Below are 23476 nucleotides of genomic sequence, written 5' to 3' on the forward strand. Positions count from 1 at the left end.
TGTGAAAGAGATTTTGTGTGTTGGCCCTTTAAGAGTGTGTTTGCCTTTCTAGGGGACTTGAGTTTCTCACTAGGGGACAGAACCCCACAGTTTTCCACAGTCAGATGTTATGTGTGTGCCTCTTGCAGGCGCTGGTGCCCTGGGCTGGGGAGCCCAGCTTGGGCTTGAGTTCCCAGGCTTATCAGAGGGAACCCCCCACAGCTGAGATATCCCTCCAGAATGTGAGCTGCAGCCCTGGCCCTGGGAGTGGGGCCAGCCCTCTTCTTGTCTCCGCACTTCCCACCAGCCTTGATGGGGCTTCTGCAGCGAATCCTTGGCTGTAAGACTTCTCTTCAGCTACTCTCCAGTTAGTTATTCACGTGGCTTGCTCTATATTTTAGTTGTAATTCCAGCTTGGTCCTGGGAGGAGAAGATTGTAGCTTCCCCCTACTCTGCCTCCATATGGGATCAAATATCCCAACTATTTTTCTTTCCTGGATGTGATATGCACTCAACCCAGTTAACCATGCTGTTATTTTCCATGGAAGATTATCCTGTTGCCCCTAATGAACTGAAAGCTGCACATTTGTCTTCTGAAAATTAATTTAAATCGGGTTTTTAAAAGTTTTTAAAAATTCACGACGATATTTTTCCTGTGTGCAAAATAGTAGAAATAATCTACTGTTCAGCTCTGACAAAGTATTCTAGGTAATAAAAATCCAGCAGAATTATTAAGTGAAAGACAGATAACCTAAATGAAAACAATTTCTCTGTATATAACATCAAGGAATCAAGTCTCTGTACATAGGTGTGACCAGGGCTGGCTGCCTGCATGTGTGACCTTTGCCAGGGGCTGTGGTACCAGAGGCCGACCCCCCACCTCATGCTTAGTGCTGTTGCTGTCTGAAATTCTTAATCATTTTATACTTTACCATCCATTTCTAATTTCCTGTGAGCAGTTCCCCCTGGTTGTAATAGAGTCAGCAGAACAGAGTCATGTCCCCCTTTTTATGCAAAATGTTGCTATGCTGTAACTTCTGTCTCCACCCTTCTACTGAAACCCAGGAGAGAGAAGTGATAGGCGAGGGCTAAAGAGGAATGAGGACAATGCGGAGGTTCTGCCTGAGTTGTCCAAGCATGTGGTGGTAGCAGTGGGAGGTAATGACCCAGAAAAAGGACTGGGCCTGGGTAGCGGAATACCAGTCAACTATTGTGTAATAGCTGCTAAAATGACCGTGGGGGAGAAGCCAAACAACACATGGCAGAGAAGAAGGGGAGAGAGGGGAGAACCAGGACGATGATCCAAATGAGGAGAGGGGAGAGAGGCTGGACCTCTGGAAGGAGGAAATCAGTTTCTGCTGAGAGGGAGTGAGGGTGGTGATGTGACCCCAGGCAGAGGGATGAGGAAGAAGAGTGCAGTGGGGAGAAGGGCAGAGGCACACATTCCCCAGCCCCAGCCTCTCCCAGACAGAAGGCAGACCACAGGGTCTGAGAAGTACTTTATTTACTTATTTTTATTGATTGATCTCAGGGGGTGGCGGAGGGGAGAAAGAGAGAGAGAGAAGGGGAGAGAAAGCATGGATTTGTTGTTGCACCCATTCGTGCATCCATGGCTTGATTCTTGTATGTGCCTTGACTTAATATTGAATGCACAACCTGGATGTATCTGGACGATGTTCTAACCAACTGAGGAAGCTGGCAAGGGCGAGAAGTAGATTAATTTAAAACTGCAACAAACATACCTAGCCAATGTAGATCAGGTGGTTGGAGCATTTTCCCATATACCAAATGGTTGGGGGTTCAATGTTCATTTTGGGCAAGTATCTAAGTTTTGGACTTGAGCCCCATTTGGGGCCCCTACGAAAGGCAACCAATCGATGATCTTTCTCATGTCAATGTTTCTCTCTCTCTCTCTCTCTCTCTCTTTCTCTCTCTGTCTCTCCCTCTTTTTCTCCCCACCCTCCCTTCTCTCTCTCTAAAATCAATAGGGACATCCTCAGGTGAGGATTGAAAATACAAAGATAGAAATAATAAAACTGCAACAAACGGGACAAAGGTTGTGCTAAACCTCAGGAAGGTGGGAAGCCCTGGTAGGGCACAGTGGGCCCTTCTGATGTGAAGTGGGCAAGGAGAATGGGGGAACCCGTGTGACTGTAGGCCTTGGATTCAACAAGTACAACTTTTTCTGTGTGAGGGGGGAGGGGTGATACTGTGTTCAACCTGAAAAAGGGAGCAGAGTCAAAGAGGAGCCTCCAGCCAGGGCCAGCCCCCAGCCCTCCCAGATTGAGACTGGGAAGGGGGATGGATCACTCATGTCAAGGGGCCTGAAACTTGTCGATGAGGCACTGCATGGCCACTGAAACAGAAAAAGGCATAATCAGACACTCAGGATCAGGGAAACAGAGCCTCACCCCTTGTCCTCTTGGGAGAGGCCTAACCCTGCAACCTAAACCCCTACCAAACTTGGTGGTATTCAGCCCCAGAACTAAACCACCCGTCACTCAAGTAAAATGTAGACATGTTTCCTAAATGGGATCCAAAATTTGGTGTATATCAATCAGAATCATGCAGAACTGGTGAGGATATATACAATCCATGCCAAGCAGCAGTTAAAGAGAAAACACATGTGGTAACTCCAAATGAACTGAAATAAGAAGAGTTCTAGGACTTGGTGACAATGTGGTAAAGTGTGACTCAAACAGTATATTTCTATGCAGAGACATGATAGAAAGATGAGAGAGAGAAATGAGAGCGAGAGGAGCACAGAAGTTCCCAGGCCCAGGCCTGTCACTCCCCTCCCCACAGGTTGTGAGGCCTGGGCATTCCCCTACACACGCAGCCCCACACCACCCCATGTTCAGCCTGAAGATGCCCTGGTCTTTCCCTGCCCCAGCGAGGCGTTGGTCATACCAAGTTGACTTTTAAGACTGTCGATTTCTCTCTGCAGCACTGCACACTAACCCAGCAAACAGGGGAGAAAGAAATTGTCAGTATATTTTTGCCTCCTTTCTCTCCTCACACCCTCTCTGGCGCCTACCCCACATCCCAAAGCCCAGTGGCTAGACTGAAATGGGGTCTTTACTGGGAAGCAGGTAGCCTCCCTCCATGGTGGTGGGAGGGGGGAGGGCAAAAGTCTGTTTAACCTGGACATAGACCCTGCTGCCCAGACTAGACAGCATTACTTGAGGGCAGTCCTGTGCTCCAGGTGGTGGCTGCTGCTTTTCATGCTGTGATGGATGGAGAAGTGGCCCCTGGTCACCTGAAGGAGAACACCAAATGCAGGCCCCAAGCCTAGGCGAGAGGCAGGAAGGGCCCAGCAGGATCTACAGTGAGTCAGCCCCCTCTCTGTGAACAAGTTGACTCTGCTCTGTCCAGCATTTCTGCCCTTCTCTCCAGGGTGGCCTTCTCAGGAGGCAAGGCTTCAGCCCAGCCCTATTTACACAGTTTCCTATGGGAGAACTGTATGGGTAGGCAGAGAGGGCTGGGAGCAAGACTGAGGTCCTGAGAGTACCAGAGCCAGAGTTTTCTCTCCGAATCCCCCTCCCCATAAACAAAATGCTCTAAAATCACCTGTGGGTGATGGCTCACTGAGCCTGACTCTTTCCTGGGCCATGGTCAAAAGCGGTGAATGTCCTGGAGCTGGAAAGGATTTGATCTTGGGGTCTCCACTGCTGTATCTTCCAACATACATGGACAGGCAAAATGGGCCTGGTCTGTAGGCTGGAAGCTAAAAATAAATTTCTGGCTGGTTACACTGGTTAAGGGCGGGGGGGGGGGGAGAGAAGGGGCTGGGGTCAGGCAGGAAATAGATGAGAAGTAAAATCCTAATCAGGGACCCCTCCTTTCCACCACCATTCAAGCCCATCATTTTCCTTCTCAACCCCTACTCCTTCCCCAACCCCTCTCTGGGGAAGAGGCCTAAACAGCACGTAACACGTATTAAACATTTGATCCTATTAAAATGACCCAAACTTGGCATCCTAATAAGAACCTCAAAGGAATTGTACACAATGGAATACCATGCAGCTGTAAGAATGAAAGATCTCTTATCCTTTGAGATGGCATGGAATGACCTGGAGAGTACTAGGCTCAGCGAAACACGCCAAGCAGAGAAAGACAAATAGTACTTGATCTCACTTATTTGTGGAATATAATGACCTAAACAAACTGCTGAACAAAATTAACCCAGAGACCTAGAGGTGGTGTGCAGACTGACAAGCCTTAGAGGAGGAGGGTAGGGAGGAGAAGAGATAACCACTGAACTTACATGCATGTATGCATGACCAATGGAGATAGACAACCCAGCTGGGGATACGGGATGAGGGTGTCAATGGGCGAAAATGAGAAACCTTTGTAACAAAAACAAATTGATAAATAAAAAATTTAAAAAAAAAAAAGGAATCTCAAAAGAGAGAAGGAGCAGGGGAAAAGCTGTTTGTGTTGGGGGCACAGATGGGGAAGGGAAAGAGGAAGATGGACTACTCACTTGGCCCTTTGGGGCTGGCTCTTTATTTGGGTTGGTATCTTCTAGGTCCACCCGTTCGGACTTCCTCATCCTACTCAGCACTGGATTCTTCCTGCAGTTGTGCTTGGACTGTTTGGTTCCCGAAGGGACCAAGGAACATTTCTCAGCAATCCCAATCTCTGGACGGCCAGAGATAGGAGGGAAGGTTGCGGGTGCCAGGGGACCTCCCGAGATATAGGCCTGGGATTTTCTCCCCAGGACAACTTTTGAGACACAGCCAGTGGGAGATTTCTTCTCCTGAAGCTCTTTCTCCCTAGGTGTGGCCCGAGGCATGTGACTGGACCTGTCCACTTTCTTCTTGCTGATCAGACATGGCATTTTCTTAGCTGAGGACTTGTTGGGAGAAGAGATATCCAATTCTCCAGCAAACTCCCTTTGTGTGGTTGCAGCTAATGTGGGAGGTACAGTGGACAGCAAAGCAACTGGCCCACCAAGGATGTCCTGTCTGGATGTGTCTCCTGAATTATTGTAGCTACTGGACTTGATTTGGCCTCCTTCTTTGAAGACAATGCTTACACTCATAAGTTGTGTCTCAGGGAACTCATCTGATGAAATGTCAGAGGGCTCTGGGTCTGAGGGTGGCAGGTTAGATGAAGTCAGCCCCTGTAGACACACAGTAATATTCAAATCTATTTTAGTCACTCTCTCTTAGTTTCCCCAGTCCCAGCCTTTTCCAGACCCCTCAGCCAGGCCTGTTCACCTCATTTTTCCAGTGGACCACCCAGGCCACCCTGCCCTCACCACTTTGCAGTCCCTTCATCCAGAGCACTCACCACCCAGGCTGCATTTTTCCTGCCACCCCATGAGAAACCTCTCAGCCAGACCATCTCCTCCAACACCCTAGTCCCAACACCTCAGGGTGTCCGCCCCCACACCTAGAAAACCCCACCCATGGTGTCTTCATCCCAATCACTATCCTCCCTATGCCCTGGGCCAAGACAATCTCTGGAATAGTCACCTCATTACTGTGAGGGGAGGTCATGTCTGTAGAGAATTTGGCAGCTGGATGGCTAAGACTTGACCCTAACTGCCTCCAGACCTTGAAACTTTCAGGAATAGGTGCAAATCTCCATAAAGGCGACTGCAGTACACAGAGCACCACAGCCCACCAATCAGCATGCACAACTTGGCCAGCCCTTTGAAGACTCCCACCAGTGAAGGCCAAGGGGGACAGTGGGGTTGCTAGGAGATGAGTCATTGAAGAGGTGATTGTGGGGGTAGGGGAGCTGAATTCCAGGTTCCAAAGCTCTGGCCCCACCTTTCTGGTGCCTCTACCTCTGAGCCTCAGTTTCTCATCTCTAAAACTTCAAGTAGCATCCCCTCCCTCCTGGGATTTTGAGGGCTAAACATAGAGATGAATGGGAAGCATCTAGGCCAGAAAATAACTGAAAGCCTATATTCCAAAAGGCCACTCACAACCCGCTAGTCAAATGGTCAGAGGGTGAAAAACAGGCAACAGGCAGTGTTGGAAAGCTCTTCTGTGAAGGGTCATATAGTTGTCAAAAATAATATCAATGGACCACTTTAAAATGGAACCAATCCACACAGACACTAGGCTGGGGAAGGCAGGAGGGGAGTGGGATCAGGAAGGAGGAGGTCAATGAGGAAAAAGGGGGAAACTGAAATACTTTCAACAATAATAAAATTTAATTTTAAATAAATAAAATTAAATAAAATGGAGACGCTTTGCCTATCATTTGCCTCACACCATCGAAATGTTAAAACAGGGCAAAATAATCTTGGAACAGAGCTGAGGGTAAACTTATGTCCTAAAAAAATGTTTACAAAGATAATAAGAAAGCAGATATTATGACTACTGGACTGAAAACTAAAAACATCATTTTGCATAAAGCCAATCTTTACCACAATTATAGTTATTTTTTCTCTTTGTCTTTAGTTATGTCTCTACCATGATTGAAATGTATTGTGTTTCCCATGGTTTCTTCTGGGCAACAGTAATGACGTGCTGATTTTATCCTAGATCTCAGGAAGTATCATGATTACCCCTCTTGTACTTCTGTCATTACCATGGAAAGAACATATCTTAATAGCTAGGTAACCTTGTGGTTCAAAAAAATTGAGAAATCTGTAGGGTGGGGCACCTTTGGCTGCATAGTGTTTCATAGTATGGATGTACTGCAATTTATTTCAACACTACTCTGTTAATGGACATGTAGGGCTTTTATCCAAAATTCCCATAAGTCTGAACAGTGCTTTAACAAACATCTTTGCACAAACATGTTCCACACATATATCAGCATTTCTGTGACATAGATGCAATGATGTGTCACTGACACAAGATAGAAAAAACTTAGGGAAAACTCCTGGCAAGTGGAATGAGGAAGGAAGAGTGGACATCACAGGGCAGATAAGCTGCTAGGTGCTCACATCAGAGTCCCACCTCCATGAATGACCAAAGGGAAATAGTTCATGACTGGAAACCCTTGTGTTGGCTGCAGAAGTCAACAACAACAAAGATTTGATAAAACCAGATTATTCCAAGGTGGATAAAAATTTGACCAGAGACCCACCCCAAAGTTTACTATTCCATCATTATACTGACAACACAGGTAGAAGAGCACCCCACTTTCAAGGGGAATAAACAAATGACCTTTCTGGGAGGGACCATATTAAGAACAATATCTTCAACCACAAGACAGAATCAGAATTTGGCACCACAAAGTTCAGAAACAAACCACCCTTAGAAACACAAAAAAATCCTGAGAACTGACTGACTGCTCCAAAGTTGGCCTGTTTCCACTTGGACGTGTACTTTTGCTGCATTCTCAGCCTCTCTGTCTCTATCTGAATAAAACTTGCTTTTGATCTCACTAAGACTCTCACTCTGGTGCGTACTTCAAATATTTCCTGCACAAGTCAAGAACCTGGAGGTCATAGAACCTGCCCAGGCAGGGTCAGACCCCAACACGGAACTGGTACTAGAATAGCATGATGACATGGGATGTCAAAGCAGGTGTCTTATTCAGCTTCGCCTTCATTACAAAATAGACTGTGCGGCTAAAAAGACACCAGACATTTGTTTCCCACAGTACTGGCATCTAGGAAGTCCAAGACCAAGGCACTAACTGGTTCAGCCAAGACATGGGAACAACCTAAGTGTCTTTCATCGGACGATTGGATACAGATGTGATACTTTTCTACAATGGAATATTACTCAGCCGTAAGAAAGGATGAAATACTGTCATTTGCGATAACATGGATGGACCTTGAGAATATCATGCTATGTGCAATAAGTCAGATGCAAAAGGACAAAATCCCTATGACTTCACACATATTTGGGATATAAAAGGGAAAGCAACAGGTGAGAAAACAAACTCCAGACACAGACAACAGTATAGTGGTTACCAGAGGGGATGCGGGATTGGAGCAAGACAAAAAAAGGTAAAGGGGGAAAAACGCATGATAATGGAAGGAGACTAGAATTTGCTGAGCACACAAAGCAATATGTACATGATGCATTATAAAATTTTACAGTGAAAACATATGTTATTAACCAATACTTGGTTAATGTCTCCCCAATAAATTTAATTTCAAAACTTAATTCACTCACATGTTGGATATAAATCTAAAAACAACAAATGAGCAAACAAGGAAAATAAATTAGAAATAACTCATAGACACAGACAACAGTACAGTGGTCAACAGATGAAAGGGAGAGAGGGGATAGTAAAGAGTAGAGTGGGTCAAATATATGCTGATGGATGATGATTTGACAAAATGCAATGTAAAATCAGGTATTATAGAAAAGTACACCTGAAACCTATATACTCTTACTTATCAATGTCACCCCAATAAATTTAATAAAAATAAAAAGAATTAAAAGTCATTTATTGCTGTCTTTATCATTAAATTTCTACTTTACCATGAACTAAATTTCCTTAGAGCTTCTTAAATCTTTTCTTAACTCTTAATTATATTTCATTGATCAGCCTTCCTATATAGTTATTATTTAATTTATATTTACTAAGACATATTCCAATTAATTACATAACTTTGGCAATTTGTTGCTGCCTATACTCCATATATATTTTTCCATTTGACCATTGCTATCATATTGATCACATTTTAACTGAGATGGTAAGGAGTTTGTCAATTAAATTAGAAAGAATTGGTATCTGCAGTATTGTAACTTGTATAAAAAATGGTGTAGGAGAGGAGGAAAAATGGCGATGGAGTGAATGCAAGTTACACAGACTGTCTCTGAGGACCAGATTGCAATTACAACTAAAATAAAGACAAATCATCAGGAAAACGCAACTGAGAAGCAGCTGGAGAGAAGCCGTATAACTAGGGACAGAAAGAGGATGCCAAATCAAGCCCGGTAGGTCCAGCAGAGGGATGAGAGGGCAGGCTGGGAAGCCAGACAGGAGGGCTGCTTTAGGTGTGAATGGTCTCTGATGAGAAAGTGGGAGTTTTAAAAAGAACCAAATCAGATATAACCACTCACCTTGGGCTCAGACGGACAGCAGACTGGACTGCAACTATGTTGAGAGAGGCCAAGGCTCCTGGCTCAGGAGAGAGGCTGAGGGAGAGACACCAGGAGTTTTGTACTGAATCACTCCTTCATAGGACAGTAGTCATATTACTCAAAAAGACCATTTCCAGGGCCCCTGGGAAAAGCAACATCCCCTCCCTCAGAAATTGAACACCAACAGTCCAGGCCCGAGAAATGTCAATTGAGGCTCCTTAACAGATAGAGACTGCCAGCAAGCAATTGCCACAGGACATCCTCTTACACATGAGGGATTTTTCATTCAGCTGAGGACTATAAATCTAGGGCCATCAAGGAACTGAGATTAGTAGATTCCAGGCAAAAGCTAAAGAATAACAGAAGTTTTTGATGGCCTTAAAATCTACCCAGTAAAGTAAGACTGGACAGTGGTGTTTAAAATGGATCCTCTCACACTCTTCCACACACAGTAGAGGGCGCCACAACCAGCAGAACACCAATACTCACAGGAAAAATTTGGCAGACTCCAAAACCCACTGAGGCAGCCAAAATGGTGAAACAAAGAAACAAGTCTCAAAGGAAAGAACAAGAGAATTCTACAGGAAAAGAGATAAATCAAATGGAATTAAGCAAGGGTTAGAGAATATATTTGAAAAAATAGTGAAAAAAAACTTTCCTAACTTGGTGAAGAAAGAAGGCATTCAAGTTCAAGAAGCACAGAGAGCCCCAAGTAAGAAGAACCCAAACAGGCCCACACCAAGACACATGGTAATCAAAATGCCAAAAATTAAAGGCAAAGAAAGAATCCTAAAATCAGCAAGAGAGCAGCAACATGTTACCTATAAAGGAAACCCCATAAGGCTTTCAGCTGACTTCTTCTCCACAGAAACATTGCAGGCCAGAAGGGAATTGCATAAGGTAATCAAGGTCATGAAAAACAAGAATCTGAATCCAAGACTACTCTACCCAGCAAGGCTATCATTCAAAATAGGTCAAGTAAAGAGCTTCCCAGACCAAAAAAAAAAATAAAGGCTAAGGGAATATGTTAGCACCAAATCAGCACTGCAAGAAATATTAAAAGGACTGCTGTAATTCGCAGGAAAAATAAGAAGAAAAATATAAATAAACTGAACAAAACTGACAATAAATAAGTACATATCAATAATCACCTTAAATGTAAATGGATTGAATGCTCCCATAGAAAGACAAAGAGTAGCTGATTGGATAAGAAAGCATAACTCAACTATATGTTGTTTACAAGAGACCCACCTCACAACAAAAGACTCACATAAGTTGAAAGTGAAAGGATGAAAAAAAAAAATCTTCCAAGCAAAAAAAAAAATAAAAGGAAAAAAAAGCTGGGGTAGCAATACTCACATCTGATAAGATAGATTTCAAAATGAAGGCCATAACTAGAGACAAAGAAGGCCACTACATAATATTGAAAGGATCTATCCAACAGGAAGATATAACCTTGATAAACATATATGCACCCAATATAGGAGCAGCAAAATATATTAAAAATCTTCTGGAGGACTTCCAAGGAGAAATCGACAACAATACAATCATAGCAGGGGACTTCAACACCCCGCTGACATCACTGGATAGATCCTCTAGACAAAAAATTAGCAAGGAAATAGAGACTCTAAATAAAGCACTAGATCAAAAGGATTTAATGCATATCTACAGAGAATTACACCCCAAAACTACAGAATACACATTCTTCTCAAGTGCACATGGGAAATTCTCAAAGATAGACCACATGTTAGGGCACAAACTAAGTCTCTACAAGTTCAAGAAGAATGAAATCATATCAAGCATCTTCTCAGATCACAATGGCATGAAACTAGAAATCAATAGCAACAAGAACATGCAAAGACATTTGAACACATGGAAGCTAAATAGCATGTTATTAAACAATAAATGGGTCACCAAGGAGATAAAGGAAGAAATCAAAATCTTCCTGGAAACCAATGATAATGAAGACACAACAACACAACCGCTATGGAATGCAGCAAAAGCAGTTCTGAGAGGGAAGTTTATAGCACCACAGGCCTACCTCAAAAAACAAGAAAAATCTCTAATAGATTATCTAACCTCACAACTTAAAGAACAAGAGAGCAAACAAAAAGTAAACCCCAGAGCAAGTAGAAGGAAGGAAATAGTAAAGATCACAGCAGAAATAAACAGCATAGAGTTCAAGAAAACAATTCAAAGGATCAGTGAAACAAAGAGCTGGTTTTTCGAAAAGATAAACAAGATTGATGGACCCTTAGCTAGACTCACCAAAAAATTAAGAGAGAGAACCCAAATACACAAAATCAGAAATGAAAGAGAAGAAGTAACAACTGACACCACAGAAATACAAAAGATTGTTAACAGCTACTATGAACGATTATATGGCAACAAATTCAACAATCTAAGTGAAATGGACAAATTTCTAGAAACACACAGTCTCCCAAAACTGGACCAGGAAGAGACAGAAAACTTGAACAGACCAATAACAACAGAAGAAATTGAAGAAGAAATCAAGACTCTCAACAAACAAAAGCCCAGTCCCCGATGGCTTCACGGGGGAGTTTTACCGAACATTCAAAGAACTAACACCCATTCTCCTCAAACTATTTCAAAAAATTCAAGAAGAAGGAAGACTACCAAACTCGTTTTATGAAGCCAGCATAATTCTAATGTCAAAACCAGAAAAAGACACTACAAAAAAAAAGAGAACTACCGGCAAATATCCCTGATGAACATAGATGCCAAAATCCTGAACAAAATACTAGCAAATTGGATCCAGCAATATGACAAAAAAATTATTCACCATGACCAAGTGGGATTCATCTCATGGACTCAAAGCTGATACAATATTCGCAAATCAATAAACGTGATACACCACATAAATAAAATGAAGAATAAAAACCACACGATCATATCAATAGATGCTGAAAAAGCCTTCAACAAAATCCAGCTTCCATTTCTGATAAAAACGCTCAGTAGTGTGGGAATAGAGGGAACATATCTTGACATAATAGAGGCCATATATGAAAGACTGACAGCCAACATCATACTCAATGGGCAGAAATTAAAAGCATTTTCCTTAAGAACAGGAACAAGGCAAGGATGCCCACTTTCACCACTCCTGTTTAACATAGTACTGGAATTCTTAGCCACAGCAATCAGACAGGAAAAAATAAATAAAAGGGATCCAAATTGGAAAGGACGAAGTGAAACTGACATTATTTGCAGATGACATGATATTATACATAGAAAACCCAAAAGAACCCATCAAAAATTTACTAAATTTAATAAGTGAATTTGGAAAATTAGCAGGATACAAAATTAACATCAGGACATCGATGGCATTCTTATACACCAATGATGAACTCACACAAAGAAAACTAAGAAAACAATCCCATTTACCACTGAGGCAAAAAAAATAAGATACCTAGGAATAAACTTAACCAAAGAAATAAAGAACCTATTTGCATAAAAATACAGGTCATTGAAAAAAGAAATAGAGGACGATATAATAAAGTGGAAGCACATACCCTGTTCATAGATTGAAAGAATTATCATCATTAAAATGTCCATAGTACCCAAAGCAATCTATAGATTGAATGCAATCCCCATCAAAATACCAACACCATACTTCACAGAATTAAAACACATACTTCAAAAGTTCATATGTAACCAATAAAGACCTCGAATAGCCACAGCAATTTTGAAAAAGAAGAACAAAGTTGAAGAGATCACATTATCAGATTCAGGTTATACTACAAAGCCACTGTAATCAAAACAGCCTGGTACTGGCACAAGAACAGGCATACGGACCAGTGCAACAGAACAGAGAACCCAGAAATAGATCCAAGGCAATACGCTCAATTAATATTTGACAAAGGTGGCAAGACCATACAGCGGAGTAAAGACAGCCTCTTTAATAAAAGGTGTTGGGAAAATTGGACAGCTACATGCAAAAGAATGAAACTAGATCATGAACTTACTCCATATGCAGGAATACACGAATAATGGATAAAAGTCTTAAATGTGACTCATGAATCCATAAAAATCCTAGAAGAAATTGTAGGCAACAAAATTCCAGACATCATACACAGCACAATTTTCACTGATACATCACCTAAGGCAACAAAAACAAAGGGGAAAATGAACACATGGGACTACATCAAACTCAAAAGCTTCTGCACAGCAAAACATACAATCATCAAAATGGAAAGGCAACCCACTGTATGGGAGATCATAATTGTCAATGACATATCAGTTAAGGGGTTAATTTCCAATATATATAAAGTGCTCATACAACTCAACAAAAGGAAGACAAAGAACCCAATTAAAAAATGGGCAGAGGAACTAAATAGACACCTCTCTAAACAGGACATACAAATGGCTAAGAGACATATGATGAAATGCTCAACATCACTAATCATCAGAGAGATGCAAATTCAAACAACAATGAGGTATCACCTCATAAATGTCAGAATAGCCACCATCAACAAATCATCAAACTACACGTATTGGCGAGGGTGTGGAGGAAAGGGGACTCTAGTGCACTGCTGGTGGGAATGCAGACTGGTGCAGCCACTATGGTAAACAATATGGTGTTACCTCAAAAAATTAAAAAATTGAACTTCCCTTTGACCCAGTGATCCCACTTCTAGGAATATAAATTAAGAAGCCTGAAACAACAACCAAAAAGAATATATGTACCCCCATGTTTATAGCAGCACTATTTACAATAGCTAAGATCTGGAAACAGTCCAAATGTCCATAAGTAGACAAATGGATAAAAAAGCAGTGGTACATATACACAACGGAGTACTATGCAGCTTTAAGAAAGAAACATCTCTTATCCTTTGAGACGACATGGAGGGACCTGGAAACTATCATCCTAAGCGAAACAAGCCAAAAAGAGAAAGACAAGTATCACTTATTACTTATTTGTCGAATATGAATTGGGGTAGAGATTGACAATCCCCAGAAGAGGGGGTGGTGGGGGGAGATAAACCACAGAACTTATATGCATGTGTGCATAAACAATGGACATGAATAACAAACCTCGGGACAGGGTGGGGAGGGAGGAGGAGGGGGGAATCAGTGGGGGTAAGAGGAGAAACATCTCTAACAAAAATAAATTAATTAATTAAATTAAAAAAGAAAAAGAAACAAGATCCAACTGTATGTGGACTTCAGGAGACCCATCTCTTCTCCAAAGACAGACATAGGTTCATAGTGAAGTGGGGAAGATGATAATCCAAACAAATCACATTCAGAGAAAATTGGGTTAATTCCTGTTATATCAGATAAAGTAGATTTCAAGAAAAAGATGGACATTTTATAATGAAAAAAGGTACAATCCATCAGGAAGACATAATGCTTAATAATATTTATGTACTCAATCTGGAAGCACCAAAATATACAAAGCAATTATGAATAGACCAAAGGAAGAAATTGACAATAACACAATAATAGTTTGGGGACTTTAATACTCTACTTACAGCTAGGGAGAGATCATCCAGACAGAAACTAAGAAGGAAATATATGTCTGAATTGACACATTTGACTATATGGACTTAATGATATTTATAATAGAACTTTCAATCAAATAACAAGACATGGAAAGAACATCACCCTGAAATAGATTGGACTTTTACTCCCTGGTGTTGGTGAGACAGTGGGAGTGTTTTTATTTGTTTGGAGGATGTTTTCATCATGACAGACAAGAGACTGTCATTAGCATTTTTGTCTGAAAACTTACATGGTGGATTAATACATTTAAAGCATTTGAAACAATAATGGATAAATGTAGTAAGCGTTAGCTGTTACTACATATTGAAAGCATTCAAAAGGGGAGGGGGATGGCAGCAGAGTGAATGAAAGCTGCTCAGATGGTCAGTCTTTCAGGACCAAACTGGAATTACAAAAAAATAAAGACAAATCACCTTGAAAATCCATCTGAAAAGCAGCTGGAGAGAAACCGTATAACCATGAACAAAAAGAGGACACCAAATCGAGCCTGGTAGGAACTGCAGAGTTGCTAGAGGGCAGGCTGGGAGATCCCAGACAGTAGCTGAGGGCTGCTTTAGTTGTGAGCAGTTCCCCCTGAAAAGGCAGGGGTAAAAAGAACACCAAATAAGCTACAGTACTCACTTTGGGCTCTAACAGATGGAGGGGGACTGGACCAGAACTGTGTGAAAATTGTTGGGGGTTCGTGGCTCAGGGGAGAGATCTGAGATGGAGCACACTGAGAGTTTTATGCTGAATAACTCCTCATAAGACAGTAGCCATAATGCTCAAAGAGCCCCTACCCAGAGTCCTGGGGAGAAGCAATGTCCCCCTACCTCAGGAATTTAACACCACCAGGCAAGGCCAAAGATACACAAATTGAGGTTCATTAACAGCTGTAGTCTGCCAGTAAGCAAGTTCCCCACCCTCTAAAAATCCTCTTACACCTGAGGGATATTTCATTCAGCAGATGGCTACAAATAGAGGCTAATCAAGTAACTGAGACTAATAGCCTACAGGTAAAAACTAGATGATAACTGTACCTTTTCTTGGCCTGCAACTCTATCCATGACAGTAAGAATTGACATTGGTGTTTAACGTGGGTCCTCCCACACTCATCCAAACGCAACAGAGCCACAACCAGCAGAACACCAATACCCACAGGTAAAATTTGGCAGGCTCCAAAACCCACTAAGACAGCCGCAATGGTAAAACAAATAACCCAATGGAAAAACAAGAGAATTCGACAGAAGAAGAGATAAATAAATGGATTTAAGCAAGTATCAGAGGTAAAGTTCAGAGAAATGATTATGAGTAAGCTCAACAGCATGAATAGAGTTCAATAGTATGAGTAAAGATTTAGAAACATTAAAAATCAACCAATTGGAAATGAGAAACCACCAAGCAGAAATGAAAAATGACATAGCAGAAATAAAAAAACACATTGGAAGAAATAACCAGCAGAGTAAAGGAAGCCTAGGATCAGATCAGTGAATTAGAACACAGGGTAGAAAAAAATCAACCAATCAGAGAACCAAAAAGAAAAAAAAAATTTTAAAAAGGGGGGGATTCCAAAATGGCGGTGGAGGGAATGGAAGCTACACAGACCGTCTCCCCGGACCAAACTGAAATTATAACCAAAACACAGACAATTTGATGGGGAAAAAGCAACAGAAAAGCAGCTTGCGAGGACCATATAACCAGGGACACTGACTCGATCCTGGTAGGATTGCGAAGGCGGGAGATGGGGGCTGGGAGCCCACGGTCGACAGCTCGGCAGTGGCCTTAGCTGGGAGTAGTAACCTGCGGTTAAATTCCCAACCAGCTCCACCACAGAGCTGGGACAGAGGCTGAAATAGCCACAGCCACTCACCTTGGGCTCCGGCAGAGGGAGGGCAGACTGGACTGGAACTGATTGGGGAAACTCAGGATTTGGAGGACACTGAGAGCTTTTACTGAGTTGCAGCCATGCAGGACGGTGGCCATATTGCTCCTTCCCAGGGCTCTGGGGAAAGGCAGTGGCCCCTCCCTCAGAGATTCAACTCCACCCGGTGGGCCATTGAAATGCAAATTGAGGCTCACTAACAACTAACATCTGACCCATTCTCAAGAAAACCCTTATGCTGAGCACATGAGGGAGTTTTTCAATCAACTAACAACCCAAAACTCTTCAAGCAACCTGGTCTGCTAGCCTCCAGGCAAAAAGCTAGAGGATAACAGTACTATTCCTGGGCTAGCAACTCTAACAAGGAAAGTAAAACTTGACAGTGGTGTTGAACGTGGGTCTTACATCGCTCATCTAAACCCAGGAGAGGGAGCCACAAACAGCAAAACACCAATACCCACAGGGAAAACTTGACAGGCTCCAAAGCCCACTGTGATAGTCAAAATGGTGAAACACAGAAACAGAAGCCAAATGAAAGAACAAGAGACCTCCACGAAAGATGATATCAATGTGGAGCAGTTAAGGCAAGTTAACAGAGCTAGAATTCAGAGCCATGATCTTGAGAAAGCTAAACAGCATGAGTAAGGACATAGAGATGCTAAAAATAAAACAATTGGAAATTAAAAACCACCAAGAAGAGATCATATATATATTTTTATATATCGGATATAAAAAACACATTGCAAGGTCTAAAGAGCAGAGCAGAGGAAGCTGAGGACTGGATCAGTGAATTAGAAGACAGGGTACAAAAAAATCAACCAATCAGAAAACCAAAAGGAAAAAAAACGGTGAAAAACGGGAAGACAGCTTAAGAGAACTGTGGGACAACTGGAAACATAATAATATTCCCATCATAGAAGTCTCTGAAGAAGAAGAAAATGAACAAGGGTTAGAGAAGATATTCAAAGAAATAGTAACAGAAAACTTGCCTAATTTGGTGAAGAAAAAAAGCACTCAAGTTCAAGAAACACAGAGAGCCCCCAAAAAGAAGAACCCAAACAGGCTCACACCAACACATGTAGTAATTAAAATGCAAAAAATTCAAGACAAAGAGAGAATCCTAAAAGCAGAAAGAGATAAGCAACAGGTTACCTACAAAGGAAACCCCATAAGGCTACCAGGTGACTTCTCACAAGAAACACTAAAGGCCAGAAGGGAATGGTAAGAAGTAATCAAGGTCATGAAAAACAAGGATTTGAATCCAAGACTATTCTACCCAGCAAGGCTATCATTCAAAATAGAAGTTCAAATAAAGAGCTTCCCAGACAAAAAAAAAAAAAATGGCTAAGGGAATACATTAGCACCAAACCAGCACTACAAGAAATGTTAAAAGTCCTGCTGTAATTAGTAGAAGAAATAGGAGAAAAATATAACCAAATTAAACAAAAAAGGCAATAAATAAGTACATATCAATAATCACCTTAAATGTAAATGGACTGAATAAAAAGACACAGAGTAGCTGAGTGCAAAAGAAAGCATGACTCATCTATATGTTGTATACAGGAGACCCACCTCACAACAAAAGACTCACATAGGTGGAAAGTGAAGGGATGGAAAAAATCTTCCAAGCAAACAGAAAGCAAAAAAAAAGCTGGGGTAGCAATATTCATATGTGATAAAATAGATTTCAAAACGAAGACCATAACTAGAGACAAAGAAGGCCACTACAGAATATTGAAAGGATCTATCCAACAGGAAGATATAACCTTAATAAACATATATACACCCAATATAATAGCACCAAAATATATTAAAAATCTTCTGGAGGACTACATAGGAGAAATCAACAGCAATACATTCACAGCAGGGGACTTCAGCACCCCATTGACACCACTGAATAGATCCTCAAGACAAAAAATTAGCAAGGAAACAGAGACTCTAAATGAAGCACTAGACCAAATGGATTTAATAGATATCTACAGAGAATTACACCCCAAAACTACAGAATTCACATTCTTCTCAAGTGCATATGGGACAATCTCCAAGATAGACCACATGTTAGGGCACAAACTAAATCTCTACAAGTTCAAGAAGACTGAAATCATATCAAGCATCTTCTCAGATCACAGTGGCATGCAACTAGAAATCCATTGCAACAAAAACATGCAAAGACATTTGAACACATGGAGGCTACATAGCATGTTATCAAACAATGCATGGGTTACTGAGGAGATCAAGGAAGAAATTTAAAACTTCCTGGAATCCATTGAAAATGAACACACAACAACACAAAATCTATGGGATGCAGCAAAAGCAGTACTAAGAAGGGAAGTTGATAGCACTACAGGCCTACCTCAAGAAACAAGAAAAATTTCTACTTGATTGTCTAACCTCACAACATAAAAAATTAAAAAGCAAAAAAAAAAAAAAAAGAAAAAAAAGAAAAAGAAAACCACAGAGAAAATAGAAGGAAAGAAATAGTAAAGATAAGTGCACAAATGAATGACATAGAGACCAAAAAAAACAACTCAAAGGGTCAATGAAACAAAGAGCTGGTTTTTTGAAAAGATAAACAAGATTGATGGACCCTTAGCTAGACTCACCATGAAACAAAGAAAGAGAACCCAAATGCACAAAATCAGAAATGAAAGAGGAGAAATAACAACTGACACCACAGAAATACAAAAGATCGTTAACAGCTTCTATGAACAATCATATGGCAACAAGTTCGACAATCTAAGCGTAATGCACAAATTTCTAGAAACACATAATCTCCCAAAACTGAAATGTGAAGAGATGGAAAACTTGAACAGACCAATAAAAACTACGAAAATTGAAGAGGTAATCAAGATTCTCCCAGCAAACAAAAGCCCAGGCCCAGACAGCTTCACAGGTGAGTTTCACTGAACATTCAGAAAAGAACTAACACCCATTCTCCTCAAACTATTTCAAAAAATTCAAGAAGAAAGACTTCCAAACTTGTTTAATGAGGCCAGCATAATTCTAATTCCAAAACCAGAAAAAGGCTCTACAAAAAAAAAAAAGAAAACTACAGGCCAATATCCCTGATAAACATAGACGTCAAAATCCTAAACAAAATACTAGCAAATCGGATCCAGCAATACACCAAAAAAATTATTTACCATGAACAAGTGGGATTCATCCCAGGGATGCAAGGCTGGTACAATATTCGCAAATCAATAAACATGATACACCACATAAACAAAATGAAGAATAAAAACCACATGATCATATCAATATATGCTGAAAAAGCATTAGACAAAATCCAGCATCCATTTCTGATAAAAATGTTCAGCAATATAGAAATAGAGGGATCATATCTAGACATAATAAAGGTCATATATGAAAGACCTACAGCCAACATCATACTCAATGGACAGAAACTAAAAACATTTCCCTTAAGAACAGGAACAAGACAGGGATGTCCACTTGTGCCACTCTTATTTAACATAGTACTGGAAGTCTTAACCACAGCAATCAGACAGGAAGAAAAAATAAAAGGGATCCAAATTGGAAAAAAGGAAGTAAAACTCTCATTATTTGCAGATGACATGATATTATACATAGAAAACCCTGAAGACTCCATCAAAAATCTACTAGACTTAATAAATGAATTGGGCAAAGTAGCAGGATACAAAATTATCATTAAAAAAATTGACCACATTCTTATACACCAATAATGAACTCACAGAAAGAGAAACTGAAAAAACAATCCTATTTACCATCACGGCAAAAAAATTTAAGATACCTAGGAATAAACTTAACCAAAGAAGTAAAGGACCTATTTGCAGAAAACTGCAAGACATTGAAAAAAGGAATAGAGAAAGTTATAAAAAAGTAGAAGCACATACTTTGTTCATGGATTGGAAGAATTAATATCATTAAAATGTCCATATTACCCAAAGCAATGTATACATTCAAAGCAATCCCCTTCAAAATACCAATGACCTATTTCACAGAACTAGAACAATACTTCAAATGTTCATATGGAACCAAAAAAAACCCCGAATAGACACAGCAATTTTGAAAAAGAAGGACAACGTAGGTGGGATCCCAATATCAAATATCAGGTTATACTACAAAGCAACTGTAATCAAAACAGCCTGGTACTGGCACAAAAACAGGCATATAGAAAAATGGAACAGAAGAGAGAACCCAGAAATGAACCCAAAGGCAATACACTCAATTAATATTTGACAAAGGTGGCAAAAGCATACAGTGGGGTAAAGACAGCCTCTTTAATAAATGGTGTTGGGAAAATTGGACAGCTACATGCAAAAAAAATGAAACTAGACCATCAACTTACACCATACACAAAAATAAACTCAAAATGGATAAAAGACTTAAATGTGACCCGTAAATCCATAAAATTCTAGAAGAAAATGTAGGCAACAAAATTTCGAACATCATAGCAGCAGAATTTTCACTGATACATCACCTACAGCAACAGAAACAAATAAAAAAATGAACACATGGGACTACATCAAACTCAAAAGCTTCTGCACAGCAAAAGATACAATTATCAAAATGGAAAGTAAACCCACTCTATGGGAGAACATCATTGCCAATGATACATCAGATAAGGGGTTAATTTCCAAAATACCTATAGTACTCATACAACTCAACAAAAGGAAGACAAAGAACCCAATTAAAAAATGGGCAGAGGGAGGAACCGAAAAATGGCGGCGGAGTGAACGGAGCTACACAGACCTTCTCCCAGAACCAAACTGGAATTACAACTATAACACAGACAAATCGACGGGAAAAACCAACAGAAAAGCAGCTTGCAAGGACCGAACAAAGGGACACCGACTCGATCCCGGTAGGCTTGCGAAGGCACGAGACGGGGCTGGGAGCCCACGGTTGGCAGCTCGGCAGCGGCCTCAGCTGGGAGCGGCGCCCTCGGGTTACACTCCCAGGTGGCCCCACAGCGCAGCCGGGACAGAGGCTGAAACAGCCACAGCCACTCACCTTGGGCTCCGGCTGAGGGACGGCATTCTGGAACTGTGTCGGGACACTTGGGGTTTGGAGGGCGCTCAGAGCTTTGGCTGAGTGCAGCCACTCAGGACGGTAGCCGTATTGCTCCTTCCCAGGGCTCTGAGGAGAGGCAGCAGCCCCTCCCTCGGAGATCCAACCCCACCCTGTGGGCCATTGAAGTGCTAATTGAGGCTCACTAACAACCAGCATCTGCCCCACCCTTGTGAAAGCCCCTTGGCTGAGCACCAGAGGGAGTTTTTCAATCAACTGACAACCCAAAACGCATCAAGTAACCTAGACTGCTAGCCTCCAGGCAAAAAGCTAGAGGATAACAGTACGTTTCCTGGGCTGGCAACTTTAACCAGGAAAGGAAGACTTGACAGTGGTGTTCAATGTGGGTCCTCCCTCGCTCATCTAAACACAGGAGAGGGAGCCACAAACAGCAGAACACCAACACCCACAGGGAGAACTTGACAGGCTCCAAAGCCCACAGTGATAGCCAAAATGGTGAAACACAGAAACAGAAGCCAAATGAAAGAGCAAGACACCTCCACCGAAGATGAGATCAATGCAGAGCAATTAGGCATGTTAACAGAGCTAGAATTCATAGCCATGATCTTGAGGAAGCTGAACAGCATGAGTAAGGACATAGAGACACTGAAAATAAGCCAATTGGAAATTAAAAACCAACAAGAAGAGATAAAAAATGACATATCCGAAATGAAAAACACATTGGAAGGTTTAAAAAGCAGAGTAGAGGAAGCTGAGGACCGGATCAGTGAATTAGAAGACAGGGTAGAAAAAATCAACCAATCAGAAAAACAAAAGGAAAAAACTATTAAAAAACAGGAAGACAGCTTAAGAGAACTATGGGACAACTGGAAACGTAATAATATTCGCATCATAGGAGTTCCCGAAGAAGAAGAAAATGAGCAAGGGATAGAGAATATATTCAAAAAAATAGTGAGAGAAAACTTCCCTAATTTGGTGAAGGAAGAAGGCATTCAAGTTCAAGAAGCACAGAGAGTCCCAAGTAAGAAGAACCCAAACAGGCCCACACCAAGACACATAGTAATTAAAATGCCACAAATTAAAGACAAAGAGAGAATCCTAAAAGCAGCAAGAGATAAGCAACAGGTTACCTACAAAGGGAACCCCATAAGGCTCTCAGCTGACTTCTCACAAGAAACACTACAGGCCAGAAGAGAATGGCATGAAGTAATCAAAGTCATGAAAAACAAGAATCTGAATCCAAGACTACTCTACCCAGCAAGGCTATCATTCAAAATAGAAGGTGAAATAAAGAGCTTCCCAGACAAAAAAAAGGCTAAGGGAATATATTAGCACCAAACCACGACTGCATGAAATGTTAATTTCTGTAATTAGTAGAAGAAATAGGAAGAAACATATAACCACAATAAACAAAAAGTCAATAAATAAGTACATATTAATAATAACCTCAAATATAAATAGATTAAACCCTCCATTGCAGCAAGAAAATTAAGATACGTAGGAATAAACTTAGCCAAAGAAGTAAAAGACCTGTTCTCGGAAAAGTACAAGACGTTAAAAAAAGAAATAGAGGAAGATGTAAAAAGTGGAAGCATATACTTTGTTCATGGATTGGAAGAATTAACATCCTTAAAATGTCCGTACTGCCCAAAGCAACCTATAGATTCAAAGTAATCCCCATTAAAATACCTATGACATATTACACTGAACTAGAACAAATATTCCCAAAGTTTATAGTGAACCATAAAAGATCCCGAATAGCCACAGCAATCTTGAAAAACAAGAACAAAGTCGGTGGGATCACAATACAAGATATCAGGTTACAGCACAAAGCCATTGTAATCAAAACAGCCTGGTACTGGCACAAGAACAGGCATATAGATCAATGGAACAGAACAGAGAACCCAGAAATTGACCCAAGACATACATCATTTACTTCTTTGGCTTAATTAATATTTGACAAAGGTGTCAAGAGCATACAGTGGAGTAAACATAGCCTCTTTAATAAATGGTGTTAGGAAAAATAGAACTAGACCACAAACTTACACCATACTCAAGAACAAAGTCAAAAAGATTTAATTGTGACTCA

General features: G+C 41.0%; 1 protein-coding gene across 1 annotated transcript; it reads right to left on the reverse strand.

Annotated features, from left to right (window-relative positions):
• Positions 1–2294: 2294 nt before the first annotated feature.
• LOC118635408 (uncharacterized protein CXorf49 homolog) lies at positions 2295–5486 on the reverse strand. Its single transcript, XM_036270114.1, has 4 exons — positions 5394–5486; positions 4466–5107; positions 3568–3706; positions 2295–2335 (listed from the first exon to the last, which is right to left on the reverse strand). The coding sequence occupies exons 1-4, from the start codon at positions 5484–5486 to the stop codon at positions 2295–2297; spliced, it is 915 nt and encodes a 304-aa protein (XP_036126007.1).
• Between the last annotated feature and the right edge of the window lie 17990 nt (positions 5487–23476).

This window comes from Molossus molossus, unplaced genomic scaffold (assembly GCF_014108415.1).
Source record: "Molossus molossus isolate mMolMol1 unplaced genomic scaffold, mMolMol1.p scaffold_m16_p_2, whole genome shotgun sequence".
Lineage (NCBI taxonomy): Eukaryota > Metazoa > Chordata > Mammalia > Chiroptera > Molossidae > Molossus > Molossus molossus.